Here is a 23,399-nt window from a genome sequence, read left to right on the forward strand (position 1 = left end):
TTACAGAGAAACCTGTCTCGAACCCTCTACCCCCCCAAAAGGAGAGACAGGTTGTTAAAGCTTGCCATGCAAGCCTAGAAACCTAAATTCAGTTCTCAGAACCTATGAAAAGATGAAAAGAATCAACTCCACAAGGTTGTTCCCCTTCACACAGACACATACACAGTAACAACATAAACCTTAAAAAATTAAGTAAAAAAACAAGAAGTGGGCCTGGGAGATTGTTCAGTGGGTAAAGGCATGTGAAGCCAAAACTGGGGACCTTGAGTTTGCTTCCTGGGATCCCCACAATGGAAGAAAAGAACAAGATGCATAAAATGTTACCCAATATTCTCTGCATGTATGGCTAGCTTATTCACTATCATAGTTCACCTGTCTGTCCAGATACTGTAAAATACAAGACACAGGAGAGTCACACAGGGACAGGACTTCTATTGTCTAGAAGCTGCAGCATACACTGCTCTGATCCACCAACTCTTATTTTATATAGACTTTACAGAGTTTATTTTTATGACTTTGCTCAAACATTTTGCAAACAACGAAAGCTGTGACAACTTTATACTACGATGAGATTTCCAAAGATACCTGTGTATTACATGGGATGTCACATGGTATCAACCACATACACAGACCCGATAGTGGTATGAGGTTTAACAAACGAGCATCGATGGCTTTCCAGGTCAGCGGGGAGACATTTTACCTTATAACCGCTGGTCTTTTAAATGATCAAGTAAGTGAAAAACAATCTCTTTCATAACCTGAAGATCTTCAGTCAACAGTTTTCTTTCCTGGGTAAAGCTTCTTTAATAACCCTAAAGGGCTCCAGGATGAGCCCTTGGTGTGTAAAATGCAAAACGATATAACCCAGTAACAGACAAAAGAAAAGTAAATGTACTTCCTGAGAGCAGTACCCAGAACATTGTAGTCTTCAAATACTGTCCAAAATGCACATCTGCATTAGAATTAGACCTTTAAAGAGGATGGGAACTGGGTGTGCTCAGCAGACAGCTTGCTTAGCAGCGCCTGGGACTGCCTCCAGCCTCAAAGTGTGAAATCATGATGTTCTCAAAGGCAACCAAAGTGGTTTGGAAAAGAAAATGGCAAACTAACCATCCTACCCAAGAAGTAAACCCTGTACTTGTTAATCCTTCAATTTAGTTCACTTCTCTATTTCCCAGAGTTTTACTCAAAGAGAATGTAGTTTACTCTTTTTTACTAGTGTTTTGAGACAGGGTTTCTCTGTGTAGCTTTGGAGCCTGTCCTGGAACTTACTCTGTGGACCATGCTGGCCTCGAACTCACAGAGAACCACCTGCCTCTGCTTCCCAAGTAAGTGCTGGAATTAAAGGCTTGCACCACCATCTCTGGGCCCTCTAACTTTAAAACAAAACAAAAACAACAATAACAACAACAACAAGAACAGTTTAGTACAGTGGTCTTCAACCTCCCTAATACTATGACCCTTTAATAGACTTCCTCATGTTGTGGTGACCCCCCCCAACCATAAAATTATTTTCGTTGCTACTTCATAGCTGTAATTTTGCTGCTATGAATCATAATGTAAATATCCGATAAGCAGAATATCTGATATCCCTTATGGAGGGGTTTTGAACCACAGGCTGAGAACCGCTGCTTTAGTGCACAAAACAAGCTTACACCTAAGAAAGAAGAGCGACACAGAAAGAGGTAGAAGGTCCAAAATCTTTAGGGACAAAGATCATCTTTGTATTTGACTAAAGGGACACATACATGAAGGTAGAATTCCTGCTGGAAATGCTTATGCAACCAACAGCAATATTCCAACTGAATAAAATGAACCTTCCACTTTAACTGTTAACAGTATACCTAAGGGAATATATCCAAATCATTCTGGAGGCAGAAACAAGACCACTGATTTTCAGTTAGGTTAGGGCTAAGTAGTGAAACCCTGTCTCAAAAAAATTTAAAAAAATAAATAAATTAAAAAAACTAATAAAAATTTAACTGCACTATTGTTTTAGATTTAAAAATTTTTATTCTATTTTTGCTTATTTGTGTATGTGTGGACACATCAGTGTGAATGAAGGTCAGAGGTTATCTATTGGGAAGTCCGTTGTCTCCTATCATGTGGGTCCCAGGTATTGAATTCAGGTCATCAGGACTGGCAGCAGAGTTCTTGGTGGTCCTAATTTTGTTTTTTGATTAAATTTTTGATTAAACAATTTTTTCACACATTTTGATAATGCTTTCTTCTCCCAGAGCCTCCTCAGCTCCCTACCCACCCAACTTTTGTTTTTCAAAAAACAAAAATAAACTTCCTCACAAAATAAAAACAAAAGCAAAAGATAAAAAAAAAATACCCAAAGAAAACAAAATGAAATTTAAAAATCCCATGAAAGCCGGGTGATGGTGGCACAGACTTTTTTTGTTTTGTTTTGTTTTTTTCAAGACAGGGTTTCTTTGTAGCCTTGGAGCCTGTCCTGGAACTAGCTCCTGTAGACCAGGCTAGCCTCGAACTCACAGGGCTCTGCCTGCCTTTAATCCCAGCACTCGGGAGGCAGAGGCAGGCCAGGCGGATGGATCGCTGGGAGTTCGAGACCAGCGGGTGGTGACAGTGGGATGGGACTGTGGCCTGCCAGATTTTTAAAAAAGGTTTTCACTAGCATTGAACTTGTGACAATCCACCACACTGCACTGTCTTAACTGTATTATTTCTGCATGCTATAAATTAATCTGGTTCCCTGTGCTTTTCAACATTGTGAAATGAGTACAAGGTCAAGGGGAAGCGTTGTTAACTCTAAATGGAAAATTTCAAATGCTCCTTTGATATTTGAGATTACTTATGTAATAATGACCCTACGGGAGCTTCAGACAGGATTCTGTCCAATGTGGCACAGAGGTGCTTGCAATCTACGACTGCTGTCAGGCTCCTGCACTATAACTGGTAGAGGACACAATTGTATTTACTCCCTGGGGAGTTGGAGAGAGAGCTCAAACACCCATACAGATAATTATTTTGTCTAATGCTAGCAAGACAGTTTACTGGGTAAGGCTCTCTGAGCAAGCCTGAGAACCCGAGTTTAATCCCTGGATCTCATGGTAGAAAGAGAGAACGAACCTCCATACTCTGTAGCATACTGAACCACCACATGCACACTTATTATACACATATCACAACCAAACTAAATATGACAGTACACATCTTTAACTCTTTTTGTTTGAGACAGGGTTTCTCTGTGTAATCCTGGATGTCCTGGAACTCACAGAAATCTGCCTGCCTCTACCACCCAAGTGCTGGGATTAAAGGTGTGCAACACCACCACCCAGCAACTTTCACCGGGAGCACTGTGTCTCCTCCTTAGGCCCACCCCTCAACCTGCAGGGTACTTTCAGAACATCTCTTAGGCCAACGGTACTTTCTCATTAGGTACCACCCTTTCAGGTACTATTTGGGATGCACTGAGCACCTACTACCCTCCTTCAGGAGATGAGGTTACTTTGATTTGCATTACTGTCAAACAATGCAATCCTAAACCATTAGGGTGCTTCTCACCTTTACATGTCCTACAGATAAGGTTAAGGCAAAATGATGTCTATTTCTTAGAATGCAAGGGTTCTGCTCTAAGTTAAACAACTTCCATCTTCCTGTTCATGATTACAGTGGGACAGGTTAAATGTTTCACAGAAATGGGAGATGGACAGGTCCATCCCAGATGATTTTATAATTAGACCTCAATTACATGAGGCCTCAAGATCTTATGGAGGATCTAGGATACTAGGTTGGGTAAGACAGAGAAAGGGAGACCTATGTGGCTATGGGAAAGCCCTGATATATACTGGGTAAAGACTTTTCAGTGTGACTACTTTGAGTCAGCTACACTCCTCTTAGGCATCCCTTATCAATTCTCTGTAAGTAAGCCTAATAAATTCATCGGCTCCCCAGAGTGAACTCTGATGAATTCAAACTCTGGTTTGTTGCTGGAATCTTGTAAGGAAGAAATAGATATCACTTAGCAGTCACCCCAATACATAGCTTAGCTGGATGTTTCAAGAATGGAAGAGAAGACTAGAAAGCTTATCCAAGTTATGAAACTCTGAGAAGTTATTTAAGGTACATAAGGATGAGACTGAGATGATGGTGTACTATGGATGGTATCAAAGTTTCTAACGTCAAAGATCAACACTTATAAGAACTCTCTAAAATGTCTAATAAGTTTAGTGTCTGGTTTTAGTAGCAGACTGGCATAACTGACCTTCTGGATGTTCAACAATCCTCTTTGGAGGTCTATACTAATGTGGTCAGATGGATGAAAAGGGTATTTTCACCCTTGCTCTCCAAAGTCAGTTAGGTCCCAGGGTACTGTGGAGCATCCCTTGAAATATTCTGTAATCATATGGAGTCTCCTATTGTGTTCAGGGAGACCTCATATGGTGAATTCTAATCAATGTCCAGCCTACAAAAAGAGAGCGTCAACAACAGGAAAATCTACACACTTCTTTATGCAACAACTGGAAACAGTTGTCAACCAAAGCTTTTGACTTTTTCTCAGAGATGGACTACCTGGTAAAAGACTGAAGGAGCCAGAAGTTCCTGAGGCCCAAATAATTCCAAGGACCACATTTTCAACTGGCCTTGACAGTTTTTTAAAAAAAAAATGATTAATTTTGTTCACCTCTATGGTCTTAAACAGCCCCGGGAATGAAACAGTAAATATGTTTAGTGACCAGTCCTCAGACATTATATTTAACCAAATTATTTCTACAAACTTTTCTCACTTCTTGGTTTTTTAAAGTTGTACACACACACACACACACACACACACACACGCACACGAAGGGAGGGAGGGAGGGAGGAAGGCATGGAGGCAGGGAGAAGGGAAGGGAAAGATACAGAGAGATAGGAAATAGCTTTGGCTCAATTGACTACCTGAAGCTGAAAAAAAAAAATTCTATCTTCTGAAATACCAATATGCTTAATCACCCATGTTCCCTAATTTACAGGAAGCTACCTGATACCTTCCTCCAACTTACAGGTTTGGAAAAATTATTCAGAATACCCAAATATCTTTGGGACATTGCTAGACAGTGCTATAAAAAAGGATCCAATAGGTTGTTCTTTTTCAAACTGTCAATAGATGCTGACATGAACTGATTCCTCTTAAAAGCTTCTAGATAGTCACACTCTCTCCTTGAGACAGGGTCTCTCTATGTAGTATGGAACTTGCTCTGTAGACCAGGTTGGCCTCAAACTCACCGAGATCCACCTGCCTCTGCCTCCCAAGTGCTTGGATTAATTAAAGGCACACACCATTGCTGCCCAACAAGAATTAGTTTTTGTAGTGGGGAGTGTGGGGGCTGGCTTTACCAAGCCAAGAAACTGTTCTGTTTTGTAAGCTGCTATGTGGGCAATAAGTCAGATTGGCTGGTTTTGGACTCTAGACTCCAGAGTGTATGATGGGGATTGGTTGGCTACTTTCTGGAATTCCATGGGCAGTGGAATTTTGAACCCCTGGGCAGGTTTTATAGACCTGGTTTTTGGGTAAGAGGCTTCCTTTAGTCCCAGATCCTTTATATATAAAGGATATGGGATATTGTTTTCTGTCTGGCTACTTCCTGCTGGCAAGGGAATATTGTTCAAAGATTTGGGGTCTGAAGTAACTCTAAGAGGAACACTGTTGCTGTTTTTGAAGCAAGGTCTCTATGAGCTCTGGCTATCCTAGGTATCACTATGCAGGCCAGGCTGTCTTTGAACTCACAAAAATTTGCCTGTCTCTGCCTCTCAATGCTGGAATTAAAAGTATGCGCCACACTAGGAAAGGAGTATTGTTGTGTGGTGGATCAAGTGATGACAGTGATTTGATTCATAAGGAACTTCTGTCAATAGTTTAAGAGCATACATCAGAGTTGGGCAGTGGTGGTGCACACCTTTAATACCAACACTTGGAAGGCAGAGGCAGGTGATTTTTGAGTTTGAGGTAAACCTGGTCTATAGAGTGAGTTCCAGGACAGGCTCCAAAGACACAGGGAACATCTGATGCCAGGAATGGTGGCACACACCTTTAAAGAAGCAGAGGCAGGTGGATTTCTCTGAGTTCAAGGCCAGCCTGGTCTGCAGAGTTAGTTCCAGAACAGCCACGCCAGGACTACAAAGAGAATCTGTCTTGTGGTAAACAACAAAACCTGATTCTCAGACCCTACTCCTTCACTCGGGTTTGGGGGTACCAACCTCTTGACTAATAAAGTCCACTCTTGTTTTGAGGCTGACTATTCTTTCAGCTTCCTCTACTGACTTATTTCTTACTTCATTTCTCAGTCTTTTTGGCTAAGATCAAGTGTAAAAAGTTAATACAAGGCAGGCTACCAAGATGACTCAGCAGCTAAACACACTTGCCACCAAGCCTGACAAAGTCAAATCCCCAGGACCCACACTGCAGGAGACAATGAATTCCTTTAACTTGTTTCTAACCTTTGTGTATGAACACACACACACACACACACACACACACACACACACACACACAGTAAATAAATACATTTTAAGAAACTATTAGGAAACTACTCATAATCATAGTTCAGAGATTCTACAAAGGGCATGTTTAGGACAGCTTCTATTACATTTCTTGCATATCAGAAATACTAGCTCCAGAATGAAAGCCTAAATGTTTAGCACTTAGGAAGTGGCTATCTTAAAGTTATATGATTCTGCTCCCATTACAAGATCACCTCTTTCTAGAAAGCCATGAAGGAAGCCTACCCAAGTTAGCTTTTATAACCCAGCATGTTGTAGCCTTCTCTTAGGAGAACCTTTAAATCATAAGTTAATCAATGTCCTTGTTTTACAGACTAAAGGCCAGGAAGTAAAAGGAGTTTTGCTTCAGGAAGCTCAATTAATGAAAGACTTCCTTTAACTTGCTATGACTGAGTGCTTCACTTCTTTTCCTAAGAATCTATTTGATGGGCACATCAAAAAGTAGATCTATTAAGGAGCTAAAAATAAATAAACAAAAAAATAAAAAATGAACGTAAAGACCTGTCTAGAATTTTTCAAAGGCATAATGACAACTTCCTTCACACCACAGGCATCTATGGGTGTCAGACAGGGCTGTGCCTGGGAAGCAGGCAAGGGCACTGCTGTTCACATCCAGTCCTATTTCCGGATGAGCTCGTCAGAGCCCGAGGGCAAGTGGTAGTGGAAAGTTCTTGTTTTTGCCAAGGGAGTGCTATGCAACTTTTTCCTTCGCATATTTTTTTTCTGTTTCTTTGGGTTGGGGCAGGAAGTATCTGTTATTAACCACCTTCCATCTGCCTAACACCTGACAAGGCTCACATGTAGTTCTGGGTGTCTTCAATTCTTAGCTCTTTCCTTTCCACCACAATATTGATTTTCACTCTGAACAGAAATACAATTTAAAAGTTAGGCTACCAAAAATACATTTTATAAGTGAGTTAAAAAATATTATTACTTTGCCATCTTAAAACTGAATGCAAATTTTTTAAACTTAGAAGGAACATTTAAGTTATGATACTTAAAGCACCTTTTTCTATTTAAGTTAAATATAAATACTAATATATGCAAGAGAAAAGTTTTTTTTAAATGTGTGCATGTGCGTGAATTAAAATTCTTTTTATTTTCCCCAGGCGTGGTGGTGCAGGCCTGTAATTCCAGCACTCAAGAGGCTGAGACAGGTAGATCTCTGAGTTTGAGGACAGCTTGGCCTGTGAGTTCCAAGGTAACCATAGTCAGAGATACACAGAGAAACCCTGTCTCAAAAAATAATTTTTTTTTTACTTTAATTACATTTTTATTTAGTTTCATGCCATGCCACAGTCCTTGAATGAAGGTCAGAGGACAACTTGCAGAAATCAGATCTCTCCTTCTATCATGCCCCAGGGATCCAACTAGGTCGTCGCCAGGCTTGGCAGCAGGAACCGTCACCAAAAGAGCTAACTCAAGCACTAAGCCTTTGTTTATGTTCATTTAAAGAAAATTAACTTTAACAAGTCTTTTCAGAGAAAGAAAAATAAGATCAGAAACTGTCTCCATATTATTGTTTGAGTTTAAATGTATCTATTAAATTTTGTGGTTATGAAGTCTGAATGGAATTCTTTACTTGAAAACCCTATTTGCTTTAATTAAAACTATTCTAGATCTCAGGGTGGGCAGGAAGAAACATTATAAAGTACTATAGCATTATATATTTGTTCCCACTATGACTTTTGGGGAGTATCCCCTCTCTCCTCTCTCTCTCTCTCTCTCTCTCTCTCTCTCTCTCTCTCTCTCTCTCTCTTCCTGTGGGTTTTCTAGACAGGGCTTCTCTGTAGCTTTGGAGCCTGTCCTGGAATTGTAGAAGTCTCTCCTTTCACAATGTGGTCCTAGGAACAGAACTCAGGTTGTCAGAGTTGGAAGCAAGGTCTTTTATTTGCTGAGTCATATTTCCTACCCAAGAAGGCTTTTACACCAGGCACTGTTGCAAGGACTCTACAGGTTATCCTCTGTAACTCTTCACAAGGAACAAGCTATTATCACTCATTCCCTGTTTATAAATGAGGTGCTTTTCAAGGTCACAGTACTTCACAGTCATAAAGAGACTGAGGCAAGCCGGGAGGTGATGGTGGCACATGCCTTTAACCCTAGCACTCGGGAGGCAGAGGCAGGCTCTGTGAGTTCGAGGCCAGCCTGGTCTACAAGAGCTAGCTCCAGGACAGGCTCTAAAGCTGCAGAGAAACCCTGTCTCAAGAAAAAAAAACAACACCAAAAAGAGACTGAGGCAGTCTCCATTTTTCTGCCCATTAATGTCGGTGTTTTTAGTTTTTCTACTATAATGTTACAGAGTAAAATACATCTATAAATATCTTTAACTTCTGGAAGGCAAAATCATGGAAGCAGGGATTATCATTTTACTCTCATTTATATCCCTGCCATTTTCCCAAAAATTCCAGCACAAGCAAAGCTGAACACTGTAATTTACAAAAGTCGCAGTATCTTAAGAACAGTGACCCCCTTCCAGTGGTCTCTCTTGAGTCTTAATCTCAGTGACAAGAATGGGAAGACTGACACTGCGACTACCACTGAGCCATGCATGGGAGGGGTGATTACAGGAAATCAGGAAACACCAGCCCTAGTAACTAGGTCAAGCTTCAAGATCAACTGGTCTGTCATGGTCTGAAGGTGGGGGAGACCTCCCGGAGTACTCACCTCTCAGTGTCTTATGAGTGATCCTCAGAGTGCTAACGGGTCCTGATCTCAAAACTCTGCTTAACTCATTGTTACATCTACACTCATTATGAAGATATATTTCGCTCTTTTAAGAGATTAGCATTTATTTTGTGTGTAGAGGTGTTTTTGTCTGCTGTCTGCAGAGGCCAAGAGGATGTCAGATCCCCTGGAACTGGTGTTACCGACTTTGCCGAGTCATTGTGTACTTGCCGGGAAGTGAACCTAGGTCCTCTGTAAGAGTAGTCAATACCGGGAGAGTCCCTCTGTTTTTTGTGGCTTTTTTTTTAAGTAAGATTTTTAACTGTATGTATATGTTGGGAACAGGTGACTGAGGCCATAGATATGGGGTCTCCCTGGAGAAGTTACTTACAAACAGTTGTGAGGTGCCTAACCTAGGTACTGGGAATGGACTTGGGTCTTTTGCAAGACTAGTTAGTATTCACTCCTAACTGTTGAACTAATCTCTAGTTCTTGCTTAATATACAAGTTAACATGAAGAATTTGACTTGATTTGCAGGAACAGCCAAAATTATTTCTAGTGCTATCTGGATATAGATGCCAGCCCTTATCTCTAGCTAGCCCTGTTCTCTCACATCCCTCCCCGAGAAACAACTTGACAGAGGGGAAAGCTGAACACACACAACTCTATATTTGGTCATATCTCTTGCTTCTTTTTCCTTAATATAAGTTTGACTTTAAAAAAATTTAGAGAACTGTCTATGTACGTTTCCGTGTGTAGAGACCTGTTGTACACATCAGGTGTCTCCTCAATTATTCTACACTATATTAACTGAGAGAGAATCCCGTGCTGAACCCAGAGCTCACCTCAACTAGTGTAGCTAGCCAACGTGACACAAGGATTTCTTTGTCTTCCTCCCAAGGTGATGGAATTAGAGGTGAGTGGCCATGTACTGCCTTTCTGTGTGGGTACAGGAGACCTTCACTTCTGTCCTCACTGTTTCTGCACATCTCCCCAACCTAGTTTGACATTTTACGAACACATAAAAACCTAATCTCTGTAAACTGCTTAAACTAGACAGTAATTACTATTTTAAGCATACTTCAAGTTTTAATTTAATCTGCATGGTAGTACACACCTTTAATCCCAGCACTCTGGAAGAGGCAGGTGATCTGTGTATTCTAGGCCAATCAGGGTTAAACACTGAGAGCTTATCCTGAAGAAATATAGTTCTGTTTTTCTAAATGTGTTCCCATGTGTGTCTGAATTTATATGCACTATGTACGTGCAGGTATCCACGAAGGCAAGAGGAGCCCATTGAACTTGAGTTGTGAGAGGAACTCTAGTGTTCTGCACGCCTAGATTACATAGCTGAGCCTCCATGGTATTTTTACACTTTGTAAATGACTGCTTTAAAAAGGAATGATAGATTTTGCTGTGCATGACAAAGCCCAGAATACTGATGCTACCTGGTTTTATACCAAAAGAAAAATGCCTGCCAACTTGGCAGAATCATACACATATGTAATTCTAGCATGCAGGAAGATAGAACAGGCAGAAGATTTTTAGTTCAAGCCCAACCCGGACTACACAGTCAGGACCTATTCTAAAACAAAAACCAAAGCCAAAAAATTCCTTAGTCTCTGCTCTTTCAGCTGGTAAGCTAATTAGGTATAGCATTAGGTGTTTGTTATACAGAGCTAGGACACTCAACTTTGACAGCTTTCTAAAATAAAAAGCCAAGTCTCATGGTCACAATTAATTCAATATACCTGTATTTTAGATTTAGAAAGTTCCTTAGAATACACTCAGATGGGAATGGTAGTGCATACTTCTATTTTAGCACATGAGCAGGAAGATAAGAAGTTCAAAGTCTGCCTTGGATATAGCAAGACCATTACTAACCTGGGCTACAGAAAACTATCTCAAAGAAATAAGCTCACTCTAACTCCCCAAATCTGTAGAGGTGAATTTTCTCTGTTCAATCTTAGGCAGAGAAAATAAGGTTGGTGTTCTTAAATAAACTGGGTCACCTATTTCAGTCTTGCCTTGTAAACTGCCTGGCAAAGTCTCTCTCTCTCTCTCTCTCTCTCTCTCTCTCTCTCTCTCTCGCGCGCGCGCGCGCATGTGCATACATTTGGGGGTGGGGGGTCAGGACAGGGCCTTACTACATAGTTCTGGCTGTCCTGGAACTCACTTATTTAGACCAGGTTGGCCGTAAAGCCGTAAACTCCTGCTTCCCAAGTGCTGGGATTAAATAAGGGTATGTGCCACCTTACCCCAGGTTAACTTTCTATTACTAAATCTCATTACTATAAATTCTTCCTTTAAACAGCCATCAAGTTTAAGAATTATACTCTATTATTGACTAAATATAAAAAATGCTGTCTACTGCTGAACAGTTAGTCTTTATTTTAGGAAATATAAAATTTATTCCTTACAGAAGGTATAAAGCAATAGTCTTTATTTTAGGAAATATAAAATTTATTCCTTACAGAAGGTATAAAGCAATTTTATGTTAGAATCATGTCATTTTTATCACTTGCATAACCTTAGAATAGGACTCAATCCAGAGAATGCTACAGGATAGGAACATATTTATGTCCTGTGCTATCATCAACCCTGTTACCAAGATATACAACATCTATTTAAAGCAGTAATGAAAATAGTGTCCCAAGACATACACCAAATCCACTGCCAAATTCTAAAAGCAGAAACCTTTTTCCTATTATAGTTTAATTCACATTTGTAAGATTAACAGATAACACAGAAAAGTCAAAACCACCGATAATCCCTTACTGTAAGAGTATACACAATCAGGGGCTGGAGAGATGGCTCAGCAGTTAAGAGCACTTATTGCTGTTCCAGAAGACCCAGGTTCAATTCCAAGGACCCACATGGCAGCTCCAGGGGATCTGGCACCCTCACACAGACATGCAGGCAAAACACCAATGTGCATTCAAAAATGCACATTTTCTTTCCAGTCATCCACAAATATACTCCTGGCATAAAAAAATAATGTAAAATTGCTCTGGATTTAGAAGATGAATATGAGTTATTAGATCTTTCTTTCTGCCAAGCAACTTTACATGACTCTAGTGTTCTAGACAGTTCAAAGGTTCACGTAAGCATCTGTAATGTTCACATAATCTCTCTTAAAATTTTATTTTCTTTTAAAAAAATTTTTACTTTGTGTATGTATGTGTCTCGATATCAAAGCATCACATATGGTGTGCAATGTCTAAAGTAAATTCATAAAGATCTAAGTAAGCTGCTGTTAGAGAATAGCGACAGACAAGGAACACTTGCTAATGGAGATGGGTTTCTCTGAGTCTGGAATTAATAATGGTCATTCAAGTCTATGAACAGGCTAAAACTATAATTTGGAAGAGGTTATATGGCATGTGAACTATGTATCAGTAAGATGCTAAAAAGTGGTGATTTGAGCCATCAACAAATTGAAATGACTTCTATACATACCATGTATGTTTATCATGTACATATGTCTAGAAAAGACAGTGATTCATTTTCCTCAACTAGTGAAAGTAACCACATATTTAGAGTGGGTGGTGGCAATTAACCAAGTATTTGTAAAGTTGTCAAAATATCCACTCATTCTAAGTACCTACTCCTGAACACATTTCACAGTTTCACAGTCTGTTCTGCAAATTTTATGATAAGGGTATTTATTAGCTGCATCTGTCCTATACTTGTGATTTCATGTTTGGTCAGCATTAGAGCACTCAGGATATGCTTAGAAAGAAAGGAGTAGAAGAGCCTTTAACAAAGTATCTATGTAAGACCTATTCCTTACCTGTGTTCTGTGCCTCTCAGAATGATCAAACACCAGGAAGCAAGAATTAGCACAAGGTCAGAGCACTGCCTAAGCTTTCCATAATGAACATGCAGATATGACCAACTAGCAGGGTGTCAGCATTGCCCAGGAAGAATTCACAAACAGGTCAAACAGACATAGACTTGAATGTATATTCTGCCTACTGACTAATTATTCAATTAAGACTGAATAAATTTAACTATCTTTTTTCTTTTATTGAATATTCAACCCAAATTGAGTATTTAACTTGCTATTTTTTAAATAGGAAGATAAAGTTTTAAAAATTGTTTTAATTAAGCTAGGTGTGGTGGTGCACACCTTTAATCCCAGCTCTCGGGAGGCAGAGGCGGGTAAATCGATCTGTGAGTTTGAAGCTAGCCTGGTCTACAAAATAAGTTCAAGGACAGCCAGGGTTGTTATAGAAAAACTATCTCAGGAACAAACAAACAATCACTTTAATTAATAAGGCAATGATAAAGTCCAGTAGAAGGATTAATTATGAGTCACTATATGAAAGCAAACAAATCTAACCTAGACTCAAAACAGTGTAATAAGCCACAATCTGAATAATCCTCTGCAGTAATTCCTCTCCATTCACTCTACCAATGAACAACCAAACATGAAATAACCCAGAGTGACAGTTACAGGATGACTTCATTTATGCCAAAACCAGGACAGTGACACCGAGGACCTAAGAGGTGAAGGAGGAGGGTCAGGAATTGAAGAGAGTCTGGGCTATGTAGTGAGTTAAATGCCAACCAGGCTACATAAAACCTTGTTTAAGGAGCTGGAGAGATAGCTCAGAGGTTAGGATTACAGTGACTGCTCTTTCCAGAGGACCCATGTTAATTCCCAGCACATACATGGCAACTAACAACTATCTGTACTCCAAGATCTTACAACCTCACATAGACATACACGCAGGCAAAACACCAATGCAAATAAAAATAAATCATTTAAGCTGGGTGGTGGTATTGCATGCCTTTACCCCAGCAACCAAAAAAGGCAGAGGCAAGAGAATCTCTGAGTTTGAGGCCAGCCTGGTCAAACACAGCACACTGCAGGCCAGCCAGGGATACACAGTGAGACTCAAATATTCAAAGCAAATAAACAAACAAAATAATTCAGAATCAAACAGGAAAAAGAAAAGGGAAAATGGAGAGATAGGTTAGCCAGTGGAGCATGCACTATACTGGCATGAAGACATGAGTTAAGAACCCACTAAAAAAAGCAGGCAGCTAGCTGGGCAGTGGTGGCACACGCCTTTAATCCTAGCACTCAGGAGGCAGAGGCACCTCTGTGAATTCAAGGCCAGCCTGGTCTACAGAGCGAGTTCCAGGATAGGCTCCAAAGCTAGGGAAACCCAGTCTTCAAAAACCAAACCAAACCAAATAAACAACAGGCAGCTACTTAGAAGCTATAACCAATTAATCACTACAGCTAACTTTAGTGCACTCAGCAGTAGTGTTCTACAGTTGGTAACTACAAACATCAAACACCTTGGCCAAAACACAAGATCCTTTCAGGAGGCTGAGGCAGGAAGATCACTTCAATCTGGGAATTTGAGCTCAGATTCAGCAACATAGTGAAACTCCATCAAAAAACAAACCTCAAAATATACCTTACTGACAACATGAAGGGACATTGCAATTCCAAACATGCACTGAAATGGTGTAATAACTGATAAATAGTTTTAATTATGAGAAAAAAAAAAACTAGGGCTGGAGAGATGGCTCGGTGGTTAATGGTTAAGAGCACTAGCTGATCTTCAGGAAGATCTGGGTTCAATTCCCAGCACTCACATATAGGCTTACTCTAGTTCCAAGAAATCCCATTCCCTCTTGGACTCTGTAGGCACCAGGCACATGTGCAAGTGTATGAACATGTATAGGCAAATCACCCACATGCATAAAATTTAAAAAAGCAAACAAAAAACTTTAAACAGCTAAATATAATTCTGAATCTAGAGAAAAGGACCTCCCTTAGAAATAAAAATCTAGGAAAAAAGAAAATAAAACAAAAACAAAAATCTCAACTCACCAGCAATTTCCACAATATCCCCGGGAACGATGTCCTTAGCTTTAATTCGTTGCACACTCTTTCTGTCCTGTCGGTACACTTTTCCCATTTCAGGCTCATACTCCTTAAGGGCTTCTATTGCATTTTCAGCATTCCTTTCCTGTATGAAGGAAAACCAAGCATTATAAACTACTCTGCCTGCCTCCTAATATTTCTAGACTAGAAATTCAAACTTCAGTTTCAGTCAAGGCTATGTAAGGAGACCCTGTCTTTAAAACAAAACAAACAAACAAACAAAAAAACACCAAAAAACAAAAAAACACCACCACAGACTGATATTTTAAAATCACATAAACTACTAAAATGTTAACTGCTGCACAAATTTTTCTGCTTACCTGCCATACACCCACAATTGCATTGGCTACTAATATAAGCAGAATTACAAAAGGTTCTACAAAGGCTGTAATCGTTTCTTCACCTTCTTCAAACCAAGCCAAAACCTAAAAGAAAAATGGCACATGTTAGACTTCCTAATGTACTTTTAAACTTACCTACATTTTCTAACAAAAGGGGCTCACATTACAGTAACCTTTTCTTACATCTCCAGAAACAGACAAAAATGTAGTTACAGAAACAACTGTCTTATGTTCTGTTCTTTCTTTTCTTTTCCTTCTTTCAGGTTTTTCGAGATAGGGTTTCTCTGTGTAACAGCTCTGGCTGTCTTGGGGCTAAACTATTTTATTTTTAATACCACCCTGGAGCTCAAATAAAGTGGGATTTTTTTGTTTTGTTTTGTTTTTTTTTGTTTTTTGGGGTAGAAAAAAGTAGTCTCATTCAATTTGTATGTATATATGTCAGATAATAAAAAAGCTTAAAATTCCTGATTTTATTATAGTAAAGATGAACAGGTAAACATGAATAGGCACATTGATGTTCACATCAGGCCTGGGGATATGACTCAGGTTTAAGACACTGGTTGGTAGTCCAGAGGACCAGGTTCCATCCAACACCCACACATTGGCTTTTAATCATCTCTAACTCCAGTAGCAGTTGGGATTGATGCCTTTTTTTCCAGCGTCCAGGGCCCTAAACACACGTGATATCCAGACACACATGCGGGCAGACCACCCCTACACACCAAATAATTTCTTAAAAATTCACATCATGCCATAGACATACATGGCCTGAATTTACAGCTTACAAAACTGAAAACAAGAAACAAAAAAACTAAAAACAACCAAACAAAACACCAAAACACAAACAAAAAATATTTGAAGGTAAAAAATTGACCATTCACTCAAATTCAAGGCAGACCAAGTTAAGCTCCCTGACTTCTCAGAGGTAGTGGAGTCACCTCAGAATTCCACCACATGGCACTTAGTACTGCAATATAGCACTTCAAAAATCACAAAATTCCCCCTCCAGATAAATGAAATAAAGTGGGCCAAGGAGATGGCATATATGGTAAAAATGCCTGCTGCCAAACCTGATAATCTAAATTCAATCACAGTCTAAGGAAAGAAACTACACTCAAAGGGCACATGCATGGATACACACACCCCACAGATGTAATGTGTATTACATCAAAATGTAATCATAAAAAAACCCCAAAAACCTGACCTAATCTATGCTAGGAGGGTAAGGCAGGATGACTGCCAGTTTGAGACAACATGGCCCTGATTCCAATCAACTACAAGTTAACAGCCAAGATACTATGAAAGTGACAAAAAGATAGTGAGTTAATAAAAAAGAGCATTAAAAGCAGTGGTTCTCATCTTCCTAATGCTGTGACCCTAATACAATTCTCATGTTGTGGTGACCCAACCATAAATTTATTTGTTTCTACTTCATAACTGTAATTTTGCTACTTTTATGAGTTGTAATGTAAATATCTGTGTTTTTTTTTTCTTTTTTTCTTTTTTTGGTTTTTCGAGACAGGGTTTCTCTGCAGCTTTTCTTTTTTTAGAGCCTGTCCTGGAACTAGCTCTTGTAGACCAGGCTGGCCTCGAACTCACAGAGATCCGCCTGCCTCTGCCTCCTGAGTGCTGGGATTAAAGGCGTGCGCCACCACCGCCCGGCTCAAATATCTGTGTTTTTTTGATGGTTCTAGGCAATGTGACCCTGTGAAAGGGTCATTCACCCCGAAAAGGGCTGCGACCCACAGGTTGAGAACTGGTGATCTAAGCAGTTAGAAGTTAACCAGGAGGACACGTGAGATGGGCGAGTGGGTAAAAGCTCTTGCTGTGCAAGCTTGCTGACCTTAGTACAATTCTGAACTCATCGTGGAAGGACTGACAACTGACTCCTCAAAGTTGTCCTCTGACCTCCATGCACGGTCCAAGTCACATATGCACACAAGCTCCCCCCCACTATCCAGGGCCAGGTCCTGACAAATGTCAGTGCCAATTTTACCAGAAACCTGCCAACCTGAATGATTGGGTCCAGGAAGTGGGCTTTGCTTCATGTGTGGGTGGGTAGGTGTTTTGCGATGTTGCTTAAAATGAACACATTTCGGCCGGGCGGTGGTGGCGCACGCCTTTAATCCCAGCACTCGGGAGGCAGAGGCAGGCGGATCTCTGTGAGTTCGAGACCAGCCTGGTCTACAAGAGCTAGTTCCAGGACAGGCTCCAAAGCCACAGAGAAACCCTGTCTCAAAAAACCAAAAAATAAATAAATAAATAAATAAATAAAATAAAATAAAATAAAATAAAATGAAATGAACACATTTCACAACAAAGACCTTTACTTTAAAAGATTATCTAGGAGTTAGCAAGATGGCTTATGTAAAGACACTACCCTACGAGCCTGACAACCTGAATTTAATCCCTGGAATCCATATAAAAACGAGAGAACCAACCCAAAGAGTTATCTGATCTCCCTCCTCCCCCGTGTGTGTGTGTGTGTGTGTGTGTGTGTGTGTGTGTGTGTGTGTGTGTGAGTGTGCGTGCACGCGCGCCTAGCTTCCAGGAAGCAGAGGCAGGTGGATCTCTGTGAGTTAGCCTGGTCTACATGATTAGTTCCACAACAGTTAGAGCTACATAGAGACCCTGTCTCAAAACAATCATGAATACATGCGTGTATACACATACACAATTTTTTTTTTTTTTTGGTTTTTCGAGACAGGGTTTCTCGGTGGCTTTAGAGCCTGTCCTGGAACTAGCTCTTGTAGACCAGGCTGGTCTCGAACTCACAGAGATCCGCCTGCCTCTGCCTCCCGAGTGCTGGGATTAAAGGCGTGCGCCACCATCGCCCGGTCACATACACAATTTTATAAGTAAAATTAATATAGTTAAAAATAATGAACCCACATGAGATTCTTTTTGGTTTTGTTTTTTAAACACAGCCAATGACCAGACGATAATTAGGCAATATGAAACTCTAAAAGAAGATTAGCATTGAATTAGCAAAGAATCAGATCAAAGAAAAGCCAAACAGAAAGTGCCCAGGCTCTGAAGCATGCCAATTAACACTGACAAGCAGGGCAGGAGAAAACCAGAATAAATGTGAATAAATATGACAGCAAGCTTTCCACAGGGCATTCCTAGTACTAAGGCCAGGATCTCAGCCAGAATGAAAAAACTTCTCTACGAAGTTAAATTTTGATAGATGCAGGATCGCAACTGCTGATACAGCCTTCCAAATACTTAGCAAGGAGAACATATCAGAAATAAGAAATTTAATTAGCTCTTAAAGAAGAAAAATTGCTCGACTTCACAAGTGACCAGAGACCTTTTCAAAAGGTCAGTGAGGCATTAGCGACTCTAAGATAAGCTTCACACCTTGTTTAAGTGGGTATGAATTTCCTTCTTGGCAGTCAAGCCTGGAGACAACTTAGGGCAACATCCCTCAACAGATGGAGCAAAGGGAAGGGTGAGCAGTGTCAGAATTACTAGAGTAAAACACATCTCTACTGGTCAAGAGATACACATTGTTCTCATGACTACTATTTATCAAATGTAAGAATTCTTATTTGACCAGTATACTAAGTTTGCCTTCCATGAGACCCGTTGGATAGAAAACACAGGCTACCAACACTTGAAAGTTCTACAGATGCACTAATTACTATGGAATGAGCAACTATTGGACAAATTTACTAAGATGGAGAATGGCATCCACACCTATCTAAAATTTAGGAACCACCCAGTTAGGGCTGGAAGACAGTTCAGTGGCTACAGCCCTTGCTTAGCATATGCCAGCCAGACCCTGGACTCATTTCTCAGTACATGGAGTGAGGGGAAATTCCACAGCAGTTTTTTGAGTACTTAAAAAAAAAAAAAAAAAAAAAAAAAAAAAAAAAAAAAAAAAAAAAAAGTCTGAGGGCTGGAGAGATGGCTCAGAGGTTAAGAGCACTGCCTGCTCTTCCAAAGGTTCTGAGTTCAATTCCCAGCAACCACATGGTTGCTCACAACCATTTGTAATGGGGTCTGGTACCCTCTTCTGGCCTATAGGCATACACACAGACAGAATACTGTATACATAATAAATAAATAAATAAATAAATATATATATATATATATATATTTTTTTTTTTAAAAAAGTCTGAGACTAAGGAGACAGTTCTTATTAGGCTAAGAGCCAACTGCTGCTCTTCTAGGACTGGAGTTCAGTTCCCAGCAGCCATATCTGACAGCTTACAATAGCCTGTAACTTTAGTTTCAGGGGGTCAGACACCCCCTTCTTGCCTCTAGTGGTACCCACACACATGTGGTATACAGTCACACACACACCTATATACACATAAAATAATCTAAAAAGTTTTAAAATAAAGATAAAATCTACCTCAAAACAATAAATAACCCAAAGACTCAAATCCTATACCTCAAATTGAAGAATCATATTAACTGATAAAAACCAATCTATGCTCAGATTTGTGTTTTATGGTTCTTCACGGTTTGTTCTATTGGTAAGAAATCCTATTAGGTTATACAAATGGGAAAACTGCTGACAAATGACTCACGGTAAGAAAGCCTAAGAAGAAACTGGACAGATACTGTCTCAGGGTACATGGTCAGTTTAGTTACTAATTACGGTTTTTCCTAACTTACACAAAATCTATCTATTCAAAAGGAGAAATATGTCTGTAAAAACAATCTTGATCAACTAGGTTGATTCTCTTTGTATTGCCTTTGTTTACAGCTGCATCCCTAGGGGAGCTCAGAAGGGGCTCTGGTACAAGGATGGTACTCAGTATTTACTACTGGACAAGCAGAGGAAGAAAGAAACAAGTGCTCAAATGAAGCCAAGTGAGAATCAAGGAGTAAAAGTTCTACAAGGAAGTACAGCATTCCATCGGCTCCATCGGAACTGGAGGAAAAGGAGGAAAGGTTAGCTGCAATGTAATTTCAGGCAAAGCGTTTCTTCTTTCCTCTAAACTCTGTACTGTTACAATAACAGCACCCCTTCCACTACAACTGCAATTATTCAAAGTTCAAAGTTTCAAATTTGCCAACCCTGTTCCAAGTCACCATTCACTAAATTTTAAGATGAAGTAGTGTAGGACAGGGATCTTTCTATTGATAGTCAAAGGATTAATCTCTGGATTAGGGTGGAACTCAGAGGTAGAGCACTTAACTAAAAGGGTATAAAGCTCTGGGATTTGATCCAAATGCACAAGAAATGGCATTACAGCACTGCTAATACCCTTAAAGAAATTTAAAAAAAAATTTCTGTATGTGCCCGAGAGTATGTATATTAAAATCATGCATGTTAGTGCCCACGGAATCCAGAAAAGGGTGTTGGAGACCCCAGAATTGGAGTTACAGATCTCTTGAGCCTCCTGATACAGGTGCTGAGAACCAAATCCAGGTCTTCTGCAAGTGTAGCAAGTAAACCATCGAGCCATCTCTTCAGTCCCCTAACTTTCCTGCTTTTCCTGGGTCTTACTCTGGCCAGGCTGACCTCCAACTCGTAGCAGTTTTCCTGCCTTAAGTCTTCTCATGGCTGGTATTACAGGTGTATACCCCACACTTAATCTGGCACTATTAACTTCTAACAGGAATAACGAATAAAGCAAAAATTTGCTCTTAGGCAAAAAGGCATGTTCTGCTATACACTGGAAGGGAGGGTTGTCATATTATGGCATTGGGATTTTGGGCTGAGCTCTAGCTTGCTTGCTCCCCACCCCCAGAGTTTCACTATGTATCCCTGGCTAGTTGGCCTGGTATTCCCTATATAGACCAGGTTGGCCGTGAACTCACAGAGATCCATCTACCTCTGCCTTCTGAGTTTTGGGATTAAAGTTGTGTGCCACTATACCCAGAGGACTGAACTCTCAAGACCATTCAGAAAGCAAGAAAGTTAAAGTATAGAGGGAGAGTAACTACATAGCATGTGAGGGGCCCAGATTCAATGCCAGGACCATCTGCCCAATAGAGGTTAAAAAAAAAAAAAAGGTCAGAATTCGGGAGGCAGAGGCAAGAGGATCTCTGAGTTCAAGGCCAGTCTGGCCTACAACTCAAGCTCCAGGACAGCTAGGGCTGTTGCACAGAGAAAACCTGTCCTGAAAAAACAAAAAAAAAAAAAAAGAAAAAAGATCATGAGTGCTATTTTCATCTTCCTTGTATCATCAGAAACTTACACTGTGCCTTTGACATTTAAACACTAGATCAATAAACAAAATTTACATTAAGAATTCTAAAAAAAAAAGGAAATTAAGCACTCATCCAAAACAACCCAAGATTATCAGTAAATGATATGCTAAATATCTTGGGTGGCAAACAAAAATTCCTTCAGTCAGAAAAGCAAACCTAATATGCATCAGAATTCATTCTCTCCAGTAAAAGGTGGCGGTGGCAGCAGCGGCACACACCTTTAATGGCAGCAATCAAGAAGTAGAGGCAGGATGAACTGAGGTCAGACTGGTCTATAGAGTTACAGGACAGCCAGGAATGTTACACAGAGAAATCCTGTCTTGAAACACCAAAAACCAAAACTTAAAAAAAAAAAAAAAACTAAAAAAACCCTTATACCAGAAGTAGGAATGGCAATACTATACATCTGTAATTACAGGACACATGAGGCTGGGGCAAGAAATTAATAAGAGTTCAAGGGCAGTCTTGGCCATATAGTAACACAATGCCTTAAAAACCAACATATCTTTAATGTTAGCACTCAAAGGTAGAAGCCGGTAGCTCTCAAGTCCACACCAGTAGGTCCAGGCTAGTCAAGGCTAAACAGTGAGATTGTCTCCCCCATAAACAAGCAAACAAACAAAACCAATCACCCCACACACAAAATAATAACGACAACAACAAAAATACACAGTATGACTGAAGATAAAAATCAGTAGCAGAACACTTCCCCAGTGTGCTCAAGGCCCTGGATTCTATCCCCACAGTAGGGAAAGGAGATAAAGACAATTAATGTTTCCCTTCAAATCAACTTTTAAATTGTATTTTAAGAAATAAATCAAACAAAAAATTTAAACCACCATAAAATGCACTATTAAATGCTTCTTAATCATCATTGAAACAAGCAAAGCAAAAACAAATCACATTTTATCAATGTCTCAAAATGCTAGAAACAAACTTAGTCCTATATTGAGACACTGAAAAAAAAAATAGGGGCCCAGCATGGTGGCAAGAAGATCTTAATGAGTTCTATGGTCTGCATAATCCTGGTCTCCAGGATAACCAGGACTACAAGGAGACTCCGTCTCAAAAACAAATAAAAACAAATACCACACACACAACGCGCGTGTGCACAAAACAACAAAACAGTATTTTAGTGTAAAACAGGAAACGGGGCAAAGAGTTATGACCTATGCTGATCTCCATCTCAGTACCACCCATGATCTGGACAGATCAGCTAATGCCATTAAAGCCCTAAATATACTCATCTCTCCTTCAGATTACTCAAAGGTTCCCTTTTAAAAAGCCTGTGCGCCTCTTCCCTATGGACAAACCCCCTTATCTCAGCCCCTTTACTTTCTCAACAGGACTATTCAAGTTAACAGGTACCATATTCCCTATTATATCCTTTGTGTCTGTGTCAAGTGCTCGCTTGGGAGAGGGGAAGAATGGGCAGGCATTTCAGTTAGGCAACCAAATGATGCAGGATACTTAGGGTAAAGTTAGTAACCTAACAGAATGGGAACAACCCAAATAAAAAACAGTAAATGATGTCATATTAAAGAAATTTGATGTCCACATGCAAAGGGAGATGCATTTTGCTGAGACAGTCTTACATATCTCAGGCTAACCTTATCAAACTCACTGTAGAGCCAAGGATGGCCTGGATTCCTAACCTAGTCAGCTACCAAAAACTAACATTACAGGCATGCACATTTGATCTTTTTAAAAGAAACAACTCCAGAAAACACTACAGATTAAACTGTCCCCACTAGCCAGTGTAAAACATTAATGCAGCTTCCTATTTTCTGCCAGAGAAAAT

General features: G+C 39.9%; 1 protein-coding gene across 1 annotated transcript in view; it reads right to left on the reverse strand.

The window, feature by feature from the left end:
- The window catches only part of Atp2a2 (ATPase sarcoplasmic/endoplasmic reticulum Ca2+ transporting 2), a 44,225-nt gene that overhangs the window by 16,392 nt on the left and 4,434 nt on the right, over nt 1-23,399 (reverse strand). The window contains exons 4-5 of the mRNA XM_038344736.2: nt 15,404-15,508; nt 15,030-15,168 (exon numbers count right to left, since the gene is read on the reverse strand). Of these exons, the coding sequence (XP_038200664.1) occupies nt 15,030-15,168; nt 15,404-15,508 (244 nt within the window). The remainder of the gene's footprint in view (nt 1-15,029; nt 15,169-15,403; nt 15,509-23,399) is intronic.

Source organism: Arvicola amphibius, chromosome 10 (genome assembly GCF_903992535.2).
Source record: "Arvicola amphibius chromosome 10, mArvAmp1.2, whole genome shotgun sequence".
NCBI classification, from domain to species: domain Eukaryota; kingdom Metazoa; phylum Chordata; class Mammalia; order Rodentia; family Cricetidae; genus Arvicola; species Arvicola amphibius.